The sequence below is a fragment of the Carcharhinus amblyrhynchos genome, chromosome 17 (assembly GCF_965287045.1).
Source record: "Carcharhinus amblyrhynchos chromosome 17, sCarAmb.v2.hapA, whole genome shotgun sequence".
In the NCBI taxonomy this organism is placed as follows: Eukaryota; Metazoa; Chordata; class Chondrichthyes; order Carcharhiniformes; family Carcharhinidae; genus Carcharhinus; species Carcharhinus amblyrhynchos.
This window is the reverse complement of record NC_137340.1, coordinates 1,492,426-1,518,075: the sequence shown is the minus strand read 5'-3', so window position 1 is coordinate 1,518,075 and position 25,650 is coordinate 1,492,426. Positions and strand designations below refer to the sequence as shown.

General features: G+C 44.2%; 1 protein-coding gene across 1 annotated transcript in view; it reads right to left on the bottom strand.

Moving 5' to 3' along the window:
- Positions 1–393: 393 nt before the first annotated feature.
- The window catches only part of hk1 (hexokinase 1), a 106,489-nt gene continuing 81,232 nt past the window's right edge, over positions 394–25,650 (bottom strand). The window contains exons 14-18 of the mRNA XM_080205378.1: positions 18,167–18,266; positions 9,621–9,804; positions 6,683–6,838; positions 6,361–6,594; positions 394–1,245 (exon numbers count right to left, since the gene is read on the bottom strand). Of these exons, the coding sequence (XP_080061504.1) occupies positions 1,104–1,245; positions 6,361–6,594; positions 6,683–6,838; positions 9,621–9,804; positions 18,167–18,266 (816 nt within the window). The 3' untranslated portion in view covers positions 394–1,103. The remainder of the gene's footprint in view (positions 1,246–6,360; positions 6,595–6,682; positions 6,839–9,620; positions 9,805–18,166; positions 18,267–25,650) is intronic.

Sequence of the window (25,650 nt, the reverse complement as noted above, 5' to 3'; positions counted from 1 at the left end):
GGGTAGTTATAGGACGGATGTCAGGGGTAGGTTCTTTACCCAGAGGGTGGTGAGGGATTGGAATGCCCTGCCTGCTGCAGTTGTAAATGCGCCTAGTTTGGGGGCGTTTAAGAGATCCGTGGATAGGTTTATGGACGAAAAGGGATTGGTTTAGGTTAGAGGGTCATTGTTTTTTAACTGGTCGGCGCAACATCGTGGGCCGAAGGGCCTGTTCTGCGCTGTAGTGTTCTATGTTCTATGTAACATGTCCAATCCCTAATACATTGCCAACTCTGCCCTAAGCGCCCACTTGTGTCTCCAATACTGGTGGTTCGCACCCAATCAGTGTTTTGTAAAGTCTTGTAAAGTTCCCTATCAAGTTCTCACAAACACATCACATTGTTCTACATGAAGCACATTAGATCAAGTTTAATGTATTCACAATGTCACTTTAAAACATGTGCGCCTCTACAAGAGTGTATAAAATTAAAGGTTTTGCTATGTCAATAAGGCATGCATTTCACACAGATCTTAACAGACTTGCCTACAAGAGGTGACAGCAACGTGTAACACAACCAACGCTCAACTACAGTTCCTAAAAATATGTTTCAGATTTTTAACAACTGTTTTCATTTCTCAGGGGAATTTTAAGTTACCAAATATATATACTTTTGTTAAGACACAACACAATACTTCACAAAATTATATAACAGAGGTAAATCAGAATATCTTTGTTACTTAATGTTGTACAACTACAACAGAGCCGGTGAGGGGAACTCAATTCCAGTTTCATCTCCTTCAATAGCCTAAGAAAATTCAATGAAGAGACAGTTTAAAAGCTAGTGTATTTGGGTGACAATAAGCACAAAACTGGAGCTGATACTGAGCACAGAAAAATTGGGATTTCTGCAAATCCAGCAGCCTCTAATTTACGTGTGTGTTGCTGCAGTTCTTTTTGGCATTTCATACGGAAGTTTTTTGCATGTTTATCTATACAGTGCTCAGCAGAACACACTCCAAAAACCTCAACTATGACCTTGGAGACATAGCTGATTAAAAAGAAAAGTGCAGGGAATATGCAATAGTACCCCTGTTCCAGGAGTTGGTGCTGTCCGTGAGACCTTTTACTGTCCAGATTCACGAAGTCTACATGCCACTGCTGTAATGAGGGCAGCGCCCTTTCCGCTACCATCTTCTGATAACAGGAATGTCACATCACATTTTGGGGCCAGTTCTTTGACTGTTTTGTGCATGATCTTTGAAAAGCTATTCAGAAAAAAGAAACATGTGTCAGTGTCTAAGCATGTATTCTGCCTAGCCCAAGTCCCATAACAGACCACATCATCAATAAACAAGACCCGTAGTTCTGCAATGAGTTAGTGACTGTAAGTATCAAGGGTACATGAAGGATTCCCAGGAGTTAAAGTAACCCAAACCTGACTGACAGAACATGGTCATAGCATAGACTGTGGCTGGTTATGGGACTGGACCATTAATGTATAGCCTGGAAAAGCTCCAAAGTTCCACCATTAACTTTATTGCAATGCCCATGTGGCCACTCCTGGATTTGCATGTATGGTCAAAATATTGCCAGAACCGATGATTCTGAATTTGAGACATTACAAACTATTATAACATTAGCACAGCATGGAACTCAACTGACTGCCCATTCCTCTTGGTTTTAATGCAAAGTTAAAATGTTAAAGTTCAAATTTGTACAGAGTCCTAGAAAGTTTTATGTTTGTTTATTATTGTCACAAGTAAGCTTACATTAACACTGCAATGAAATTACTGTGAAAATCCCCTAATCGTCACACTCCGGTGCCTGTTCGGGTACATGGGGAGAACGTGCAGACTCCACACAGACAGTGACCCAAGTGGGAATCAAACCCGGGTTCCTGGTGCTGTGAGGCAGCAGTGCTAATCACTGTGCTGGGGCCTCAACTGTTTACCATTTACACAGACAATCTGGAGGAGGCTGAGTGTAGGGTAACAAAATTTGCTGATGAACAAAGATGCGGAAAGTCTGCAGAGAGATCTGGATAGGCTGAGTGAGTGGGCGAGGACCTGGCAGATGGAGTATAATGTTAGCAAGTGTGAGGTTATCCACTTTGGTAGAAATAATAGTAGGAGGGATTATTATTTAAAAGGCGAAAAGCTGCAGCATGCGATGGTGCAGAGGGACCTGGGGGTCCTTGTGCACGAATTGCAAACACCCAGCCTGCAGGTGCAGCAAGTGATCAAGAAGGCGAATGGGATGCTGGCCTTTATAGTGAGGGGGCTAGAATATAAAAGTAGGGAGGTCTTGCTGCAACTGTACAGGGCACTGGTGAGGCTGCAACTGGAGTAGTGTGTGCAGTTTTGGTCGCCGCACTTGCGAAAGTATATATTGGCCTTGGAGGGAGTACAGAGAAGGTTCACCAGGCTGATACCGGAGACGAGGGGGTTAGCCTATGAAGAGAGATTGAATAGACTGGGTCTGTACTTGTTAAGAGTTTAGAAGGCTGAGGGGGGGATCTTATAGAGACTTGCAAAATAACAAAGGGGCTAGATAGGGTAGAGGTAGAGAGATTCTTCCCACTTAGAAAGGATAGCAGAACTAGAGGGCACAGCCTCAAAATTAAGGGGGGTGGGGGGGGGCGCAGTTTAGATCGGAGTTGAGGAGGAACTTCTTCACTCAAAGGGTGGTGAATCTCTGGAATTCTCTGCCCGTTGAAGTGGTGGAGGCTACCTCGCTAAATATATTTCAGTCACGGGTAGATAGGTTTCTGATAGACAGGGGAATTAAGGGTTATGGGGAGAAAGCGGGAAAGTGGAACTGATCCACTTCAGATCAGCCATGATCTTATTGAATGGCGGGGCAGGCTCGAAGGGCTAGATGGCCTACTCCTGCTCCTATTTCTTATGTTCGGGGAAAGGTTCACAATACAAATGGACACTAGGTTTCCACTGTCATTGTTACTCAGACAGATCTGGAGGTGCTTATAATGTGAACTGAACAAATGGCACACTGGCTAGCTAGTGGAAAACTTATTGAGGTAAACTGACAGAACTACTTTATCTGACTGTATCCATCAACTATAGAATATTTCTTTCATGTTGATACTGGGTGTGTGAAATGAGAAGTATTTCATTCCTCAACACAATATTCCTGATAAGACTGGCTATATTGGCAACTCTGTAAATAAGGCCTGAGCCATTTGCTCACTGTGCAAGCTTGGTGCTGGAACAGGGCACATCAAATAAATCCTACGGGGTAACGGCTACGCCAATCATTTTGTGCTGATAGTGCTGGAGATTGTCAGAGGATACACAGGATATAGCTAGATTGAAGAAGGAAGGTGTACAAGAAAGGAAAGGAAAGAAAGGAAGGTGTACAAGAGGTTCAGGGAATTAGGAGATGTTAAAGATCTTGAGGAGTATAAGGACTGTAGGAGGGAACTTAAAAGGGAAATTAGGAGAGCCAGAAGGGGTCATGAGAAGACCTTGGCGAGTAAGATTAAGGAGAATCCCAAGGCCTTCTATAAATATGTGAAAGGTAAAAGGATAAGAAGAGAAGGGATAGGACCGATAAAAGGTGAGGGGGGAAAGGTTTGTGTGGAACCAGAAGAAATGGCGGAGGTGCTTAACGAGTACTTCGCCTCAGTATTCACGGTGGAAGCCGATCTGGGAGATTTTGTTATGGATTTGCAGCAGATGGAAAGGATTGAGTACGTGAATATTAAGGAGGAGGATGTGTTGGAACTTTTGAATTCTATCAAGGTAGATAAGTCGCCGGGACCAGATGGGATGTACCCCAGGATACTGTGGGAGGCGAGGGAAGAGATTGCAGAGCCCCTGGCGATGATCTTTGCGTCGTCAATGGAGACGGGAGAGGTTCCAGAGGATTGGAGGATTGCGGATGTAGTTCCTATTTTTAAGAAAGGGAACAGAGATAGCCCAGGAAATTACCGACCGGTGAGTCTGACCTCAGTGGTTGGTAAGCTGATGGAGAGGCTTCTGAGGGACAAGATTTACGAACATTTGGAGAGGTTTGACATGATCAGGAATAGTCAGCATGGATTTGTCAAGGGCAGGTCGTGCCTTACAAGCCTAGTTGAGTTCTTCGATAATGTGACTGAACACATTGACGAAGGAAGTGCCGTGGACGTAGTGTACATGGACTTCAGCAAGGCGTTTGATAAGGTCCCCCATGCAAGACTTCTTGAGAAGGTGAGAGGGCATGGGATCCAAGGGCCTTTGGCCTTGTGGATCCAGAGCTGGCTTGCCTGCAGAAGGCAGAGAGTGGTTGTGGATGGGGCTTTTTCTGAATGGAGGTCAGTCACCAGCGGAGTGCCTCAAGGATCTGTTCTGGGACCCTTGTTGTTTGTCATTTTCATAAATGACCTGGATGAGGAAGTGGAGGGATGGGTAAGTAAGTTCGCTGATGACACGAAGGTCGGTGGTGTTGTGGATGATCTGGAAGGATGGCAAAAGTTGCAGCAGGACATAGATAGGATGCAGGACTGGGCGGAGAAGTGGCAGATGGACTTCAACGCGGATAAATGTGTTGTCGTCCATTTTGGCAGAACCAACGGGATGAACGAGTACACTATTAAGGGCAGAAGTCTGAGTAGTGTTGAGGAGCAGAAGGATCTTGGGGTCCGGGTCCACAGGACTCTTAAATCGGCCTCGCAGGTGGAGGAGGTGGTCAAGAAGGCGTATGGTGTACTGGCCTTCATTAATCGAGGGATTGAGTTTAGGAGTCGGGAGGTAATGCTGGAACTTTATAAGACCCTTGTCAGGCCTCATTTGGAGTATTGTGCGCAGTTCTGGTCGCCTCACTATAGGAAAGATGTAGAAGCTATTGAAAGGGTGCAGAGGAGATTTACAAGGATGTTGCCTGGACTGGGAGGCATGCCTTATGAAGTTAGGTTGAGGGAGCTGGGACTCTTTTCCCTGGAGAGACGAAGGTTGAGAGGCGACCTGATAGAAGTTTACAAAATGTTGAGAGGAATAGATAGGGTGGACTCTCAGAGGCTATTTCCCCGGTTTGAAATGGTCGCTACGAGAGGACACAGATTTAAGGTGCGGGGAGGGAGGTTCAGAAGTGATGTTAGGGGTAAGTTTTTCACTCAGAGGGTGGTGAGTGAATGGAATCGGCTGCCGTCAGTGGTGGTGGAGGCGAACTCGCTGGGGTCTTTTAAAAGACTTCTGGATGAGTATATGGGGTTTAATGAGATTGAGGGTTATAGATAGGTCTGTAGGTTGGTAGGTGATGTGGTCGGCGCAACTTGTGGGCCGAAGGGCCTGTTTGTGCTGTAGTGTTCTATGTTCTATGTTCTATGTTCTAAGACTTGAGCACAGAAATGGCAGTTGGAGTTTAACCTGGAAAATGTGAGGTGTTGCATTTTGAAGGATCAAATTTAGGTGCGAATTAGACTGTAAATGGTAGGAAAATTAACATACAGATGGACCTGGATGTGCAGGTCCAAAGTTCCCTAAAAGTGGCAACGCAGGTGGCCAAGGTGACTAAGACCACTTATGGCTTGCTTACCTTCATCAGCTGGGAAATCATGTTGCAAATATATAAAACATTGATTAGGCCACATTTGGACTATTGCGTGCAGTTCTGATCACCACACCACCATAGGACACGGAAGCTTTGGAGAGAGTGCACAGAAGGTTCACCAGGATGTTGCCTGGTCTTCAGGATGTTGACTATAAGGAGAGGTTGAATAAACTAGGGTTGTTTTCACTGGAAAGATGGAGGCTGAGGGGAGACCTGATAAAGGTCTACAAAATTATGAGGCATAGAAAGGGTGGATAGTTAGAGGCTTTTTCCTTTTTCCCTGGATGGAAGTGTCCATTAAAAGGGAGCACCAGGTTCAAGGTGACAGGAGAAAAGTTTCAGGGAGGCACACGGGGTGGGAGTGGGGGGGTGTGAGTTTTTCACGCAGAGAGTGGCGGGTGCATGGAATGTGCTGCAGAGGTGGTGGAAGCAGACTTATTAGCAACATTTAAGAGGCATCTGGATGAGTACATAAATAGGGAGGGAGTAGAGGGATAAAGTCAGAATAAGGCAGAAACTTTTTTTAAGTTTAGCTGGGGCATCACGATTGGCACAGTTTGGAGGGCCGAAGGACCTGTTCCTGTGCTAAACTTGTCTTTGTTCTGATATCACACAAACTCATGATTGGTCTTAAAACCACCACTTTCGGTTTTGTAAAGTGTCCAGTCCACCTCAAGTTACTCAGGAAGGGTAAGGTGCCTCAAAACTTGGAGCTTTGGCAGCACGCCCCTTTTATCAGCAATACTCAAGTTCTGTACAACTGAGCAACCATCTGAATTCTCCTAATCTTAACCAGCACAAAAATAATTTTGTGAAGTTAAAGCACTTACTGTGGGTGCAGCTTATAGAGCGTTCCATCAACACCAACAGTAACTTCCAGGTGATCCAAACCCCGGTTCTCCCTTATCTTGTCAACGACAGCAGCCATTCCTGCACCACAGAGCTGGGCTGCTCTCTTAGAAACAGCACCACACACTTCCTTCACAATGATACTGTCGTCACAGGTACTGTCCAGGCCAAGCTGTTGCAGGATTGCACGGACTTGGAGCAAAGCCAAGCGGTCACTGGTCATAAGAAGGGAACAAAGGGGACGTCAGCCATGAATATCAGTATCAGCAAGCTACACGAGTCACCTAAAAAGCAATCACATACCTTTCTATCTGCGACAGAAATTTTGTTTCAAAGATGCTTCTTGTCTTTAGTCTCTCTGAGATCTGTCCTCTGAACAGGAATCCTCGTCTGGTGAAATCGATGACTACATTTCGCACAATCTCACCAAGATACATCCCACTGATCATTTTTTCATATCTGCAGTGACAGAGACAAAATAAAATCTTCAAATGTTTGTGCAACACTTACCATTTAAGGTTCCCCAATGATTGTAGACATTGAGCCAGAGCTTCCAAAATCCATCACTGTTGTGCCAGAGGACCCAACATGTAATTGCCTGGGAAATTCCAGTTTCTAATGGGCTGATTGTGTTGCCTGGGACTCTTCACCAATCTCAGTGTAAGAGACTTGAGCTAGATGCACGCTAATAACCCAGATATTTGCCCTTGAATTGTTACACAGTTAAATCGCTGATGTAACTCAGTATTTTACAGCATAACTCAATCCACCATCCCAACTGACCTCCAACTGTATTCCACCCAATCTGACTTCCCAATACCACATGACCCTCTGCACCCAACTGTCCACCCTCTTTCCTAACCCAATGTCCATATTCACTAACCAGACTACTCACCATCCTTGATCAGACCCTCTGACCCCACTGCCCCTTCCAACTCCACTGTCAACTCTTTCCCATAAGACCATAAGAAATAGAATCAGAAGTTGATCAGAATTGGATCAGAAGCCCGTCACGCCTGCTCCACTATTCAATAGGATCATGGGCGATCTAACATTTTTCCTTCACTTGCCTGCCCTTTTCCTGTAATCTTTTACTGATCAAAAATCTATCTCAGCCCTAAATATACACAAGGACTCTGTTCCCACAGCTCTCTGTGAAGGAGTCCCCAAGACTCACAACCTTCAGTAGAAATTTCTCCTCATCTCAGTCTTAAATTGGCACCTCTTTATTCTGAGACTGTGCCCTCTGGTCCTAGACTCTCCCATGAGGGGGAACTTCCTCTCAGCAATGACCCATTCCGGCCCCTTAAGAATCCTGTATGTTTCAATGAGATCTCCTCCCATTCTTCTAAATTCCAATGAGTAGAATCTCAATCTATTTAACTTTTCTTCACAAAACAATCCCTCCAAACCGGGGTCAGCCTAGTGAACCTTTTCTTAACTGCCTCCAATGAAATATTGGATGAGATTCTCCAGCCTCCCATCTGCATGTTTCCCACCAGCAGGAGGTGATGCGTTGTTTGCTTGCGGTGGGATTCTCTGGTCCTGTCGTCAATAGGAATTCCTACTGATGTCACCCCACGCGGATGAGAAGCTGCCAACAGGGGTGTGCTGCCAACAGGACAGGAGAATCCCACCGGTGTGAACAGCAGAATTCCAGCCATTAACTTTCCTTAAGTAAAGGATCAAAACTGCTCACATAACTCCAGATGTGGCCTCACCAGTACCTTGTACAGCTGCAGCAAGACTTCCCTCCACTTTTAGCTTCAATGTCCTTGAAACAGGAGCCAACATTCCTTTTGCCTTCCCAATTACCTGCTGCACCAGTGTACTAACTTTGTGTGTGTGTACAAGTTCCCCCAAGTCCCTTTGTGTTGCAGGCGTCTGCAGTTTTTCTCCATTTACAAAGAACAAAACAGCCCGGGAAACAGGCCCTTCGGCCCAACGAGCCCACGCCACCATTTTAACATTACCAGTCCCCCCTCCACCCATGACCCTTATCTCTGCTTATGGCATTCCACATTGAGGGAAGACTAATTTAGGGACAATTTATTACCTCCAATCAGCCTAAGAGCACATCTTCGGGGTGTGGGAGGAAACCGGAGCACCCGGAGAAAACCCACGCAAGCATGGGGAGAATGCGCAAACTCCCACAGACACTGGCCCAAATCCACGTGTCTGCACAGCAAACAGTGATAGTCACTGAGCTGTCGTGTTGCCCAGAATCTGGTCCAGTTTAAGTGCACACTAACGACATGAAGTACTAGGCTACTCTCGAACATCCAAGAGCAGCCTTTGTACAACCCATCGCACATATGCCCCTCATTGGACAACAAGGCAGACCGACTTAAAACCTGTGAATTAAAAGAATTTGGAGAATACTCTGTTCTTCTTTTCTCTCTTCCAAAATGAACAACTTCATATTTTCCCACAATATACTTTGCCAACTTTTTGCCCACTTACTTAACCTGTCAATAGCTCTTTGTAAATTGTTTGCATTCCTGTTGCAACTTGGCCTTTCCACCAATTTTTGTGTTGTCTGCAAATTTGGCTACAGTACATTCGCTTTCTTCCTGTCTTTTGCTATTCCTCTCCAGTTCTGCTGTCAAATTTGAACTAGATAGGACGAGTCAGGGTCGATGCAGAAAGAATGGTGGGGGAGTTCAGAACCAAGAGTCACACTCTGAAGATACGGATAAACCTTCTTCACACGGAGAGCGGTCATCCTGTGGAATCCTCTACTACAGAAAGCAGTTGAGGCCAAAACATTAAATGTTTTCAAGAAAAGAGTTATATTCAGATCTTGTTGTTAAAGGGAGCAAAGGACATGGGAAGGAAGAACAGGTTACTGAGCTGGATGATTATCATCATGCCGAGTAGGCTTGAAGAGATGAATAGTCTACTCCTGCTCCTATTTTCTATGTTGCTGTGTAGCAGGACAGGAAGACCTGGCTGGAATGAATGAAAAGGTTGTGATGCAGTGAACTTTGAAATTACTCCAGCATCATCTGAGGCAAACAAACACTAGGACCTCACAGGTACTCATAGCTGACTGAAAATAATGAAACACTGGACTAATTTTCCCCAGCACTGAGCTTATGCCTCTGCAGTGGATGTTAACCATGCACAAAATTTCCCAAACGTTAAACCAGCCAAAGGTGAAGAATCTTCAGCTGCTATTGTTCAGGTCTGGTTGAAATGATTCAGACTGGTGTATGAAATTTCCATTGTGCTAACTTACTTTTGTTTCCCTTGGTTTAATGAGAAATCATCCACAGCATTGTCGTACTCTGTCCTGATATCATCAAGGCATCCATTGTCACCAAAAGCTCCCCATTCCATATTCACACACATGAGCCCCTCGTCTCCCTCCACAGTCTCTGTGTTCTTTGCCTCTTCCATGTAGCAAGTATTACTGCCAGTCCCTGGACAGAAACAGTGACATCAAAGGCTACATGAAAATATCACAACACAAATAACTGCATGGTTTAAATTAAAATAAATATCAAATAGATTTTAAGTAAATGCAACAATTTCACTCGCAGAGTTCAGCCTTGAGTTTGGAGAGCACAAGATATTTGAAATGGAAAGATTTAAAATTGAAACCAGCTTGAAATGTCTTTAATGCATTAAACATCAAAAGTTGCTTTAAGGACTTCCAGTAAAGAGAAAGAACCTGAATTGAGACAGCACGAATGAAAAAATCACTGTTCACACAGCAGCCAGTGGAGTGTTACTAACGTCAAAGTTAAAGACCTGTGTTTGAGGATTTTGACTGAAAGTAGTAAAGCAGAGTCGACTGGTGTCTGTGTCAGGGACAGTTTTTCAGGGGAATGGGGAAAGGTGGTGAGATTCAGAAACAAATGGAACAATGCTGGTGATTAAATTTCTGAGATGACAAAGCAGAATTGAAGAGAATGGTTGTTAGGAAGATGTGAGGAGTTATTAGAGGAGAGCAGACATATGATTGAGGATAAAGAGTTACTCAATTCAGAGATTTTGGTAAGGAAGGCTGTTGAGCAGGTTGGGGTGGAGCGCACACACACACACACACACACGCACACACACACACAGACTGGTTACAATGCTCAGCCAGTGCCTGTTCTGGGCATAACTTTCTGCTTTGTCCCTCACATCCTTTCTGTTTTCTTTTTGGATACACATTGATGTTCATTTAAATGAAATTTTCCTACTTTGTCACTGATCCTGAGCACTTACACATCTTTAAATCAGATCAGTAAATGGTGAAACTGCTGTGGATTTGTTTGCTAAATAATAATCTGAATCCACAGGGCAGTTGATAGGTGGGATATTCTGGCTGTTCCTGACGCTGGGATCATCCTGTCCCATTGAAGGTGAGTCGCTGCTGCAGGTTCCCCACTGCTGGAGGGTGCGAACAACATGAATCCCAGTTGACAGCAGTGGGACCAGAAGATCCCGCTGCTGGCTTATGGTGGGCTGCCTCTGTAAAAACAGGTCACAGGGAAGTGGAGAATCCCAGACAACTTTACAAATGATATCAACAATGTAATAAAATCTGGGATTGTTTTCCATAGGGCAAAGGAAGTTTGGAACAATTTAACAGAAATGCTCAAAATGATCAGGAGTGGAAAATGCACGCATGGTGGGGCAGTGGGCGTGTGACTGGAAACAGATTTAAGGTCACTGGCAGGAAGTCAGCGGGGGGGGGGGGGGGGGGGGGGGGCGTGGAATATAAGCACAGCAAATTGTGATGTAGAATACACCGTCTAAAAGATTCAATGGTAATTTTCAACGGGCAGTTGGATAACTACTGGAAGGGAAAAGGAAAATGGCAGGACTTTTGAGGGAAGTGTAGGAGAGCAGAATTAATCAGATAGATCTACCAAAGAGCTGGTTTCCTTCATAATTCTGGTAAAATGGCACCTATGAAGAATCTCCCAGCCTGTAGCAACCTATAATTTTTCCCTGCTGCCATAAGACCTTTGAATGGACCTACCTTGCATTAAATTCATCTTTTTCTACACCCTGGTTATGACTGTAACGCTGCATTCCGCGCTCTCTCCTTCCCTTCTATCCCAATGCATGTGACAATAGTAAATCAAACCAAATTGGGCAGGGATTACATTGCAGGGAGCCTAAGTCAGAAAATCAGGACTAAAATGTTACCGTTTCATCTCTAGCCTGTAGCTTTTGCTAACACAACTCCCCACAGGAAGCATACAGAAAGGAAGAAATAACTTGCATTTATGTAGTATCCAGTATAGCCACACAACGGACCAAAATGTTTCATAGCAATGAAGTAGTTTTGAAATGTAATCACTATCAAGATCAGCCATGATCTTATTGAATGGCGGGGCAGGCTCGAAGGGCTAGATGGCCTACTCCTGCTCCTATTTCTTATGTTCTTATTATAATGTAGGAAATGCAGCAGCAAGCTGCCCAGTAATGATACAATGAGTGAATAATCTATAATTACACATTATCTTACACTTGTACATTTGAGCTTTCGAAAATCACTGAATGTCCCAAAGCACTCTGCAACTGATGAAGCATTTTTGAACTGTAATTGCTGTGGTAATGCAGGAAAGGTGGCAGCCACACAGCAAGATCCCACAAACAGCGATGTGTTAATGAGCAGATAACCCATTTAAATTATATTGATTGAGGGATAAATATTGAGCTGGGCACCAGGAAGAACTCTCCTATTCTTCTATAAGATAGTGTCATGGAATCTTTTATAACCACCTGAGAAGACAGCATCTCTGACAGTGCAGCATTTAATAAGAACATAAGAAATAGGAGCAGGAGTAGGCCAACTAGCCCTTCGAGCCTGCCCCGCCATTCAATAAGATCATGGCTGATCTGTCGTGGCTCAGTTCCACATTCCCGCCCTCTCCCCATAACCCTTAATCCCCTCTCTTATCATTCTTAATGTATGAAGCTTTGGATAGCATGGCGGGCTAGATGAATAAACAAGGTGAAAGGTGAGAAACAGCTCAAGTACAGATCAAAATAGAGCATGGAGCACTGAAAATATCATGTATTTCTAGTTATAAATTCACAGCTAAAAGGTGAAAAGGAACCAAGAGCTACAGTTCGCAAAGAACCCAACTCAAACGACCAAGAGATAATACAATAAACTGTCTACACAGAATAGTCGCCACCACAAAGTTGAATTACAGTGAACTGATGAAGTACTAAAAATTTCAAATCAGGTAGCAAACATATCAGACCCAGTTGAACTTCATTAAAAATAATCAAAGAATTGGTTTAATTTTAACGACTACTTCATAGAACATAGAACATAGAACATTACAGCGCGGAACAGGCCCTTCGGCCCACAATGTTGCGCCGACCAGTCTTATTTTTAAAAAAAAATTGACCCACTAATCTAAACCAATCCCTTTTCGTCCATAAACCTATCCACCAATCTCTTAAACGCCCCCAAACTAGGCGCATTTACAACTGCAGCAGGCAGGGCATTCCAGTCCCTCACCACCCTCTGGGTAAAGAACCTGCCCCTGACATCCGTCCTATAACTACCCCCCCTTAATTTAAAGCCATGCCCCCTCGTGCTAGCTTTCTCCATCCGAGGAAACAGGTTATCACCATCCACCCTATCTAAACCTCTAATCATCTTATATGTTTCTATAAGATCCCCTCTTAGCCGCCTTCTTTCCAGTGAAAACAACCCCAAATCCCTCAGTCTCTCCTCATAGGACCTCCCCTGCATACCAGGCAACATCCTGGTAAACCTCCTCTGCACCCTCTCCAAAGCCTCCACATCCTTCCTGTAATGTGGGGACCAGAACTGCACACTGTACTGCAAGTGCGGCCGCACCAGAGTTGTGTACAGTTGCAACATGACGCTGCGACTCCTAAATTCAATCCCCCTACCAATAAACGCCAAGACACCGTACGCCTTCTTAACAACCTTATCTACTTGATTCCCAACTTTCAGGGATCTATGTACACATACACCTAGATCCCTCTGCTCCTCCACTCTATTCAAAGTCCTCCCGTTAGCCCTATACTCAACACATCTGTTATTCCTACCGAAATGGATTACCTCACACTTCTCCGCATTAAACTCCATCCGCCACCTCGCGGCCCAGCTCTGCAACCTGTCCAAGTCACCCTGCAAACTTCGACACCCTTCCTCACAATCTACCACACCTCCGACTTTGGTGTCATCAGCAAACTTACTAATCCACCCAACTATACCCTCATCCAGATCATTAATAAAGATTACAAACAGCAGTGGCCCCAAAACAGATCCCTGAGGCACACCACTTGTAACCGAACTCCATGATGAATAATTACCATCAACCACCACCCTCTGTCTCCTATCTGCTAACCAATTCCTGATCCAAGTACCTAAATTACCACCAATCCCATACATCTGCATTTTCTGCAGAAGCATACCATGGTGAACCTTATCAAACGCCTTACTAAAATCCATATATACCACGTCTACTGCCTTACCCCTATCCACCTCTTTGGTCACCTTCTCAAAGAACTCAATAAGGTTAGTAAGGCACGACCTTCCCGCTACAAAACCATGCTGACTATCTCTAATCAATTCATTACTCTCCAAATAACTATAAATCCTATCCCTAATAATTCTTTCTAAAACCTTGCCCACTACAGAAGTAAGACTCACTGGTCTATAATTCCCAGGGAAGTCTCTGCTCCCCTTCTTAAACAATGGGACAACATTCGCTGTCCTCCAATCTTCCGGTACTATACCAGAGACCAACGACGACCTGAAGATCAGAGCCAGTGGCTCTGCAATCACCTCTCTTGCCTCCCATAGAATCCTAGGGTAAATCCCGTCTGGACCAGGGGACTTATCTATTTTCAACCCTTCTAGAATATCCAACACATCCTCTGTATCAACTGCAATACTTTCTATTTTACACCCCTTCACCCCAGTGACCTCCTCAGCTACATTCATATCGTCCTGCGTGAACACCGAAGAGAAATAATGGTTCAATGCATTCATAGAATGATTAGAAATGGAGCGCCAGTCAGGATTTCATGTTGAAACCTTTGTTGGGGTAATATAACAACACATCTATCGGACTGGCTGATTAACAGGAGAGAGGTGTCAGGAAAAATGGATCAGGTTGGAAACTGGTAACTAGTGGAGTGCCACAGCAATCAGTGTTGGGGTCTCAACGAAATACACATTACTGACTTGGATGAACCAACAGTATTGTGGCTGACAATATAAAGACAGGTAGGAAAGCAAGTTATGAGGACAGAGTCTGCAAAGTGAAGTGAGTGAGGAAAAATGTGGCAGCAAGCTGGCACAGTGGTTAGCACTGCTGCCTCAGTGTCAGGGACTCAGGTTCAATTCCATTCTTGGGTGACTGTGTGGAGTTTGCACGTTCTCCCTGTGTCTGCGTAGGTTTCCTCCAGGTGCTCCGGTTTCCTCCCACAGTCCAAAGATGTGTGGGTTAGGTGGAATGACCATGCTAAAATGCCTCTTAGCGATCAAAATATGAAGGTTAGTGGAATTAGTGGGTTAAATACAATGATAGGACTTGAGTGGGATGCTCTGACAGAGAATTGGTGCACTCAATGGGCCAAATGGTCTCCTGCACTGTAGGGATTCTGTGATGAAGTTTAATAAATTCTTCATTTGCCAGGATAAATAGAAAAGCAGAATATCACTTAAATGGAGAAACTACAGAATACTGTGGTACAGAGGGACCTCGGTGTCCTTGTATAAACACAAGAATGAGACATTGGTGAGACCGCAATTGGAGTACTGTGTACAGTTTCAGTCACCGTACCTAAGGAGAGATATATTTACATTGGAAGCAGCTCAGAAGATACAATAGGCTGATTCCAGGGATGAAGGAATTTTCTTATAAGAAAAAGTTCAGACCCAGTGGAATTCATTGAATTGGTATAGTGCAGAAGGAGGCCATTTGGCCTATCATATCTGCATCAGCTCTCCAAATGAACATTTTATGTACTGCCATTCTCTTGCTATCTTCCTGTACTGAGAGATGCAAGGGAGGAAATTGCTGGGGCCTTGAGAGAAATCTTTTTATCCTCATTGGCTACAGGGGAGTCTCAGAGGATTAGAACATAGCTCGGCACAACATCAAGGGCCAAAGGGCCTGTACTGTGCTGTACTGATCTGATCCATGGCCGAACCCAAGATCAAGCTATCCCACTCCCTATCATTCTGCTGTGCTCCATGTGCCGATCCAATAACCACTTGGAAGTTCCTAAAGTGTCCGACTCCACTATCACAGCAGGCAGTCCATTCCACAACCCAACCACTCTCTCAGTGAAGAATCTACCTTGGACATCCCTCCTATATCTCCTACCATGAACCTTACAGTTATACCCCCTAGTAACAGCTACATCCACCCGAGGAAATATTCTCTGCATGTCCACACTATCAATCCCTCTCATCATCTTATAAACCTCTATTAAGTCGCCTCTCATCTTTCTCTGCTCTAAAGAGAAAAGCTCCCTCAACCTTTCCTCATAAGATCTACTCTGGTAAATCTCCTCTGCACTCTCTCCAATGCTTCCACATCCTTCTTATAGTGAGGTGACCAGAACTGCACACAATATTCCAAATGTGGTCTCACCAAGGTCCTGTACCGTTGCAGCATAACCCTAGCTCTTAAATTCAAACCCCCTGTTAATAAACACTAACACACTATAGGCCTTCTTCTTGGCTCTATCCACTTGAGTGGCAACATTCAGAGATCTGTTGGTACGAACCCCAAGATCTCTCAGTTCCTCCATATTCCTCAGAACCCTGCTGTTGACCCTGTATCCGCATTCAAGTTTGTCCTACCAAAATCAATCACCTCACACTTATCAGGGTTAAACTCCATCTGCCACTTTTCAGCCCAACTCTGCATCCTATCAATGTCTCTTTGCAGCCTACAACAGCCCTCCACCTCATCCACTATTCCACCAATTTTGGTGTCATCAGCAAATTTACTAACCCACCCTTCAGCCCCCTCTTCCAAGTCATTGATAAAAATCACAAATAGCAGAGGACCCGGCACTGATCCCAGTGGTACACCGTTGGTAACTGGTGTCCAGTCTGAAAATTTTCCAACCCTCTGTCTTCTAGAGATAGCCAGTTACTTATCCAATTGGCCAAATTTCCCTCTATCCCACACCACCTTACTTTCTTCATGAGCCTACCATGGGGAACCTTATCAAACGCCTTACCAAAATCCATGAATACGACATCAACTGCTCTACCTTCATCTACACACTTAGTTACCTCCTCAAAGAATTCAATCAAATTTGTGAGGGTAAGACTTACCCTTCACGAATCCGTGCTGACTATCCAGGATTAAACTGCATCTAGTCATAAATCCTGTCCCTCAGGACCTTTTCCATTAACTTACCAACCACCGAAGAAAGACTAACTGCCCTATAATTGCCAGGGTCATTCCTATTTCCTTTCTTGAAGAGAGGAACAACATTCGCCACTCTCCAGTCCTCTGGCACAATCCCCGTGGACAGTGAGTACCCAAAGATCAAAGGCTCTGCAATCTCATCCCTTGCCTCCCAAAGAACCCTAGGATATATCTCCTCTGGCCCAGGGGACTTATCGACCCTCAGGTTTATGGGCGCAGGTGGGACTGTGGATTTACAGCCATAATCAGATCATCAATGATCTTACTGAATAGCATAGCCTTCTAATTTTTGAGACAAGTTTGCTACCCTTGGGTGTTGGTTGATCTAAGTGAAAAATATACTTTCAGATATAGGAATGCTAGAAGTTTATGGGTGGTGGGGATAAATAATGCTAAATCTGAATTGTGGATACACAAGACTGAGATCTGATGTAGATTGGTACTTAAGGTGTTAATTCAACATTTAAACCCTTTTGACAAAACTGGACTCCATGGGCAGGATTTTCTGGCTGTGCTCGCCCCAAGCCCAGAAAATTCCACCCAAGGTCAACGTATCTTTGCATGGTCTGTGTCCCTCCCACTACAATTCCCATGGCAGGCAGGACGGGAAAATTCTGCTCAATGTGATTGAGACAATTGTTAAGGTTTGTGGATTGTGTGAGGTCATTTTTGACTGATCTTCTGATAATGGTGTGGATATCAGATGTTTGTGTGTAGGTTGACAATAATTTTTCAACTATTAATTGGTTGAAACATTGACTATTGAATTGCTCTCCTGACAGATCAGGTTCCCATCAGAAGCACAATTTGAAGAACAGCCTCAAACACAACCCTAATGTTTTACAACTTACTTCTCCTGATATATATGGACAATGAGTCCCAGTTGGCAACCCTCCCTCCTAATTTTCCAATTGCCTACACTCAAAACAGCCTATGTGCCCTGCCATTAGACAAAGCTTCAGATGTGAATCATCGAATCCCTACAGTACAGAAAGCGGTCTTCAGTCCATCAAGTCTGCACTGACCACAATCTCACCTGGGTCCTCCCCAATATTTACCCACTAATCCCTTTAATCTACGGATCTCAGGACATTAAGGACAATTGTAGCATGGCCAATCAACCTAATCTGCACATCTTTGGACTGTGGGAGGAAACCGGAACACCCGGAGGAAACCCACGCAGACATGGGAGAATGTGCAAACTCCACACGGTGACCCAAGCCAGGAATCGAACCCAGGTCCCTGGAGCTCTGAAGTAGCAGTGCTAACTACTATGCTGCTTGTGTGGGTGTTAAATTTTAACATTTAACCCTTGCTTTTAGATCGCTTCCAACTTTTCGTCATGTATAGGTTGTAAATGGTGCAGGTTTCAGAATATTGGCAGTAAATTACTCACCGACAATCATACCAACTTCACAATGTGGATCTTCATAAGCACAAGTCATCATTGTTCCAACTGTGTCATTCACAATTGATACAACATCAAGTTCGAACTCCTAGTGGGAAGATTTAAAAAAATGTCAGACATCAGAGAACCAGTATAACCTACCCCAGTTCCTAGCTAACACACCCAAGAACTTTCTATCAGTTAGATGACAGCTATTGATTTTGAATTATTCTAGATAAGTATCAGCAGGTTGTCACTTCAACAAATGTTCTGAAATGAACAGTTTTCTCCAGGTAAACTCAGCTTCCTCCTCACACACCAGATACAGCAGGCTCCAGTGTCTATATAAGAAATATAGCTTTACTCTCCACCCAATCCTCCAGTCACCTGTGTCAGAGGAAGTCTGTTTGAGGACGGGGATCTCAGCATGCTGAGGAAACAGACCTGGTCTATCACTGAATTTGATAGGGAATAATCATAGAAGCCCTTCAGTGCAGAAAGAGGCCCTTCAGCCCATCGAGTCTGCACTGAACACAATCCCACCCAGGCCCTACCCCCATATCCTTACATATTATACCCACTAATCCCTCTAACCTACACATCTCTAGAGTCTAAGGGGCAATTTCTTAGCATGTCCAATCAACCTAACCCACACATCTTTGGACTGTGGGAGGAAACCCACGCAGACACGAGGAGAATGTGCAAACTCCACACAGTGACCCGAGCCAGGAATCGAACCCAGGACCCTGAAGCTGTGAAGCAGCAGTGCTAACCCACTGTGCTATCGTGCCACCCATAATGATCTCCAAAAACGTGCAAGTGGCCTCACTGTGAATCAAGGCCGTATTTCTTTTAAAATCTTAGCAGCACCTATCACCACCCATTACCACAGCAAAGAGGTAAAGAGCACAAGAACACACAAGGGAGTTCCTGGAACAAACTCCACCCCAGAGCTAAAAGAATTAAAAACTACATTACAGTACATATGAGGAAGCAAATGTGATGAAAGAAAATATGTCAGGATGATTAAAATATCACTTACAACTCCCTGAACAATTTGGGGGAAATTTGTTTTCCGGAACAAGGATCAAAGAACTTGCATTTATATAGCACCTTTTACAACCACATTCTTCAGCCAGTGAAGTGTAACCACCGTTGTAATGTAGAAAACTGAATGCTGAGTCATGGCTGATCAAACAACAATCCCAAATTTGCATCCCGCATAACCCCAATAGCCTATCACTCCCTTGTTAATCACCTCTGTCTTAAAAACATCCAAAGTTTACCAGGATGTTGCCTGATATGGAGAGTATTAGATTGAATAAACGGAGATTGTTCACCTTGGAAAGACAGAGGCTGAGGAACAACCTGACAGAAGTTTATAAATTTATGAGATATAGATAGATGAACAGTTGTTCTTTGGCAGAAATGACAATTACAAGGAGACACAAGTTCAAGATAAGGGGGAAAGGTGCAGTGGAGATGTGCGGGGGAAGTTTTTTTTTACACGTAGAGTGGTGGGGGCCTGGAATGCACTGCCAAATGAGGTAGTTGAGGCAGTTACATCAGCCACATTTAAGACTTATCTTGATAGACATATCAACAGACGGGGAATAGAGGGATATAAACGGTTGATCTAGATAGGTAAAGGTGATCGGCCCTAGGCTTGGAGCGCAGAAGGGCCTGTCTCTGTGCTGCACTATTCTTTGTTCTGAAAAGGCTCTGCAAGAGTGTGTGGGAATGACACAATTGCTCGTAGTGATTCAGCATTAGCTCTCCCTGCATTAATGCCTTTACAAACTTAAAGATATTACAGACCTGTTTAACTCACTTAAACAGGAATAAAAACTAAGTTTTGGAAGTACGTTTAATATCAATAATAAGAAACTCCAGATCATAATGTTTAGGTTATCTGTTATGTCATAAGTGAGGTACTGTGTATTTCTCACATTTATTTGGTTTCATATCAGATTTCCAGCATTTGGAGATTTTCCTTTTTTGATTCTAATATAAAAGGATCTAAATATTTTAATAGCAAGTGATTGTGGTGTATTTATCGACTGGATTTATAATGGGCACAATTTGTATGAAGTAGGAACAAGAATCTTCAACAGCTGATGAGGGAACCCATGGAGTGGCAGTGATGGTGGCAGGGTGTGAATGATTGAGGGTGACAGCTACATTAGATTTACAACGAACTGATGAAGAGTGAGCAGTGAATTGAATTATGGAAGCATGTATAATCCAGTGATCATTAAGTTGCTAATTTTAAGATAAATGAATTCTTGAGTGAGGAGGGAAGCTATGAAGTGGATGTGAAGCACATCTGGATTGCTTGCTGATGTTGGGAACACACATTACCAGATCATGCCAGTCAAACTAGACTGAAAGTTATAACACATTAAATGGAACTGCAGCTCTTCTTAGATTCACCCCATTCCTTCTCGAAGTACATTTTCAAAACCTTCCTGGTTCTGCTCAGTAACTTCTGAATTTGGCAAAAATCTTTGTATTTTTGTCCCCACCATATAATGCAGCTGTTCAAAATGAGAAATGAAAAATGAACGGTCTGGCTACAAGTCTTTATTTTCGTGGATACAATCAGTAGTTACCTTTTACAATAATTGAAAACTGTCCACCTTCAAATTACTTCTGGAAGGGGCACACTAGAACAAGGATGTTCCACAGATATTAGTACCATTTTAATCCATATAGACAAGGAATTTGGTATATATTTAATGAACAATCCATTCCATATTATCCTATACTCTGTTACATCACTTCAACAATCAAAGCCTAGCCAAGGGAGATCCAAATTAATCACATCTGAATCCTAAATAAATGTATATGTATTCTCCCCTTACAACCTAGAGTTATGATGTGGAGATGCCGGCGTTGGACTGGGGTAGGCACAGTAAGAAGTCTCACAACACCAGGTTAAAGTCCAACAGGTATATTTGGTAGCACGAGCTTCATCAGGTAAGTGAAGAATTGGGTTCACAAACAGGGCATACACAGACACAAATTCAACTCAATGAAGACAAACATCTCGCCAAGGCCATCCCCACACCCCCACTTCTTGCCTTGAAACAACTGCGCAACCTCAAACAGACCATTGTTCACAGCAAACTACCCAGCCTTCAGGAGAACAGTGACCACAAGACCACACAACCCTGCCACAGCAACCTTTACAAGACATACCAGATCATCGACACGGATGCCATCATCTCACGTGAGAACATCATCCAGCAGGTACACAGCACATGGCTCTTGCAATTCGGCCAACGTTGTCTACCTGATACGCTGCAAGAAAGGATGTCCCGAGGCATGGTACGTTGGCAAGACCATACAGACGCTATGACAACTGATGAATGAATACCGCTCAACAATCACCAGACAAGACTGTTCTCTTCCTGTTGGGGAACACTTCAGCGGTCACGGGCATTCAGCCTCTGATCTTCGGGTAAGCGTTCTCCAAAGCGGCCTTCACGACACATGACAGTGCAGAGTCACTGAGCAGAGACTGATAGCCAAGTTCCACACACACGAGGACGGCCTCAACCGGGATCTTAGGTTCATGTCACACTATCTGTAACCCTTACGACTTGCCTGGGCTTGCAAAATCTCACTCACTGTCCCATCTGGAAACAATACACATCTCCTTAACCTGTGCTTAACCCTCTCTCCACTCACATTGTCTGTACCCTTAAGACTTGATTACCTGTAAAGACTCACATTCCAATCATTAGTCTGTAAATTGAGTTTGTGCCTTTATATGCCCTGTTTGTGAACAAAACTCGCATTCACCTGACGAAGGTGCAGCGCTCCGAAAGCGAGTGGCATTTGCTATCAAATAAACCTGTTGGACTTTAACCTGGTGTTGTGAGACTTTTTACTGTGTTTACCCCAGTCCAACACCGGTATCTCCACTTCTTGGCGGAAGCCAGAGGATGGTTACAGAATTGTTTTTCAAATTGGAGGCCTGTGACCAGCGGTGTGCCTCAGGGATCAGTGCTGGGTCCACTCTTACTTGTCATTTATATTAATGATTTGGATGAGAATATAGGAGTACTCGGAGTACTGTGTGCAGTTCTGGTCCCCACATTACAGGAAGGATGTGGAGGCTTTGGAGAGGGTGCAGAGGAGGTTTACCAGGATGTTGCCTGGTATGGAGGGGAGGTCATATGAGGAGAGACTGAGGGATTTGGGGTTGTTTTCGCTGGAAAGAAGGAGGCTAAGAGGGGATCTTATTGAAACATATAAGATGATTAGAGGTTTAGATAGGGTGGATAGTGATAGCCTTTTTCCTCGGATGGAGAATGCTAGCACGAGGGGGCATGGCTTTAAATTAAGGGGTGGTAGTTATAGGATGGATGTCAGGGGTAGGTTCTTTACCCAGAGGGTGGTGAGGGATTGGAATGCCCTGCCTGCTGCGGTTGTAAATGCGCCTAGTTTGGGGGCGTTTAAGAGATCCATGGATAGGTTTATGGACGAAAAGGGATTGGTTTAGATTTGTGGGTCAGTGTTTTTTTTTAAAAAAAAACTGGTTGGCGCAACATCGTGGGCCGAAGGGCCTGTTCTGCGCTGTAATGTTCTATGTTCTATAGGAGGCATGGTTTGTAAGTTTGCAGATGACACCAAGATTGGTGGCGTAGTGGACAGTGAAGAGGGTTCTCTCCAATTGCAACGGGATCTTGATCAAATGGGCCAGTGGGCTGACGAATGGCAGATAGAGTTTAATTTAGACAAATGCGAGGTGATGCATTTTGGTAGATTGAACCAGGGCAGGACTTACTCAGTTAATGGTAGGGCGTTGGGGAGAGTTACAGAACAAAGAGATCTAGGGATACATGTTCATAGCTCCTTGAAAGTGGAGTCACAGGTGGACAGGGTGGTGAAGGCGGCATTCAGCATGCTTGGTTTCATCGGTCAGAACATCGAACAGAAGAGTTGGGACATCTTACTGATGTTGTACAAGACATTGGTAAGGCCACACTTGGAATACTGTGCGCAATTCTGGTCACCCTAATTATTAAATTAGAAAGTGCGGAAAAGATTTACTAGGATGCTACCAGGACTTGATGGATCGAGTTAAAGGAGAGGCTGGATAGACTGGGACTTTTCTTCTTTGTAGTGTCAGAGGCTCATGGGTGATCTTATAGAGGTCAATAAAATAATGAGGGGCACAGATCAGTTAGATAGTCAATATCTTTTCCCAAAGGTAGGGGAGTCTAAAACTAGACGGCATAGGTTTAAGGTGAGAAGGGAGATAAGGGGCAATTTTTTCACACATACACATTTACCATGGCCAATCCACCTAATTTACACATCTTTGGACTGTGGGAGGAAACTAGAGCACCCAGAGAGATCCTGCACAGATACAGGGAGAAACTGCAAACGCCACGCAGATGGTGACCAAAGGCCAGAACTGAACCTGGGCCCCTGGTGCTGTGAGGAAGCAGTGCTAACCTCTCTGCCACCGTGCTACTCTATCACCGTTTTTCCAATTAAAACATCTCAGTCCTTAGGCAAAGTTACAATTCCATATAAGAAGCTGAAATATAGATAATACCAGCAGACATAAGATATATTTGTGGATCTATCACACACTCTTCCTCAGCACTCTCCAGCGTGAACACCAACCTGGATCAATAATAAGAATACAAAGGTTTGCTGTTCAGCTGTGTTTGTCCAAGATCTTTGGAAGGGACAGCAGTAAAGAATGTGATGTTCCTTTGGACACACATGATTTTCTCTTCTGAGAGTTGTGAGAATGAGATGAATTCAACAAGTTGCCTACATGAATAAGTCAGACACAAATACATCCTAGACAATTGTTTAAGACAAAGTTATCTTATGTTATTGACCATCTTTTGACCTTGTAAAAGCTACAAAAGGGAATTTGAATAAGAACTTGCAAGGAATACGAAATCAACAGAAAAAGTTTTCACAATTATACTTAGACAAGGTAGATGCTGAATAGCAATGTGGGTGCCTTGAAAACTGAATGTGGGATTATCAATGAAAGTTAGGGATTGGCGAACATGTTGAATAACACTTTAATTCAGTATTTATAAAAGAAATAGAACTGCAGGTCTGAGAGGCACGAACTGGGATCTGTCTGTGAGGATCTGCATAGAGGTCGTAATTATAACTGTATTTATTAATAGAAACTAGAAGCAGGAGGAGGCCATTCAGTCCTTCAAGCCTGCTCCGCCATTCATTTTGATCATGGCTGATCATCGAATTCAATATCCTGATTCCTCCTCCTCTCTCTCTCTCTCTCCCCCCGCAGCACCCCCCCCCATATTCCTTGATCCCTATAGCTCCAAGAGCTACATCTAATTTCTTCATGACATCAGACAACATTTTGGCCTCAACTACATTCTGGGCTAGTGAATTCAACACATTCACCACCCTCTTCTCACTTCAGCTCTAAAACGTTTACCCCTTATCGTGAAACTATGACCCCTAGTTCAGGATGCCTCTGCCATTGTGTTTGTGGACATTGTGTGCCTCGTGGCAGGTTGGTGCAAAAGGTTAAATCTCATGGGATAAAAGGTGAGGTGGCTAGATGGGTGGAGAACTGGCTTGGCCACAGAAGACAGAGGGTAGCAGTCGAAGGGTCTTTTTCCAGCTAGAGGTCTGTGAATAGTGCTGTTCCGCAGGGCTGTGTACTGGGACCTCTGCTGTTTGTGATATCATGATCTGGAAGAAGGTGTAACTGGTGTGATCAGTAAGTTTGCAGACGACACAAAGATGGCTGGACTTGCGGATAGTGATGAACATTGTCAGAGAATACAGCAGGATATAGATAGGCTGGAAAACTGGGCGGAGAAATGGCAGGTGGAATTTAATCCAGATAAATGTGAAGTGATGCATTTTGATAGAACTAATGTAGGGGGGAGCTATACAATAAATGGCAGAACCATCAGGAGTATAGACACACAGGGGGACCTGGGTGTGCAAGTCCACAGATCCTTGAAGATGGCAGCACAGGTGGAGAAGGTGGTGAAGAAGGCATACAGCATGCTTGCCTTTATAGGACGGGGCATAGAGTATAAAAGTTGGCATCTGATGTTACAGCTGTATAGAACTTCGGTTAGGCCACATTTGGAGTACTGCGTCCAGTTCTGGTCGCCACACTACCAGAAGGACATGGAGGCTTGAGAGAGTGCAGAAAAGATTTACCAGGATGTTGCCTGGTATGGAGGGTCTTAGCTATGAGGAGAGTTTGGGTAAACTGGGGTCGTTCTCCCTGGAAAGACGGAGAATGAGGGGAGACCTAATAGAGGCGTATAAAAATATGAAGGGTATAGATAGGGTGAACAGTGGGAGCTTTTTCCCAGGTTGGAGGTGATGATCACAAGGGGTCACAGATTCAAGGTGAGGGGGGGTGAGGTATAACTCAAATATCAGAGGGATGCATTTTACACAGAGGGTGGTGGGGGCTTGGAATGCACTGCCAAGCAGGATGATGGAGGCGGACTCGC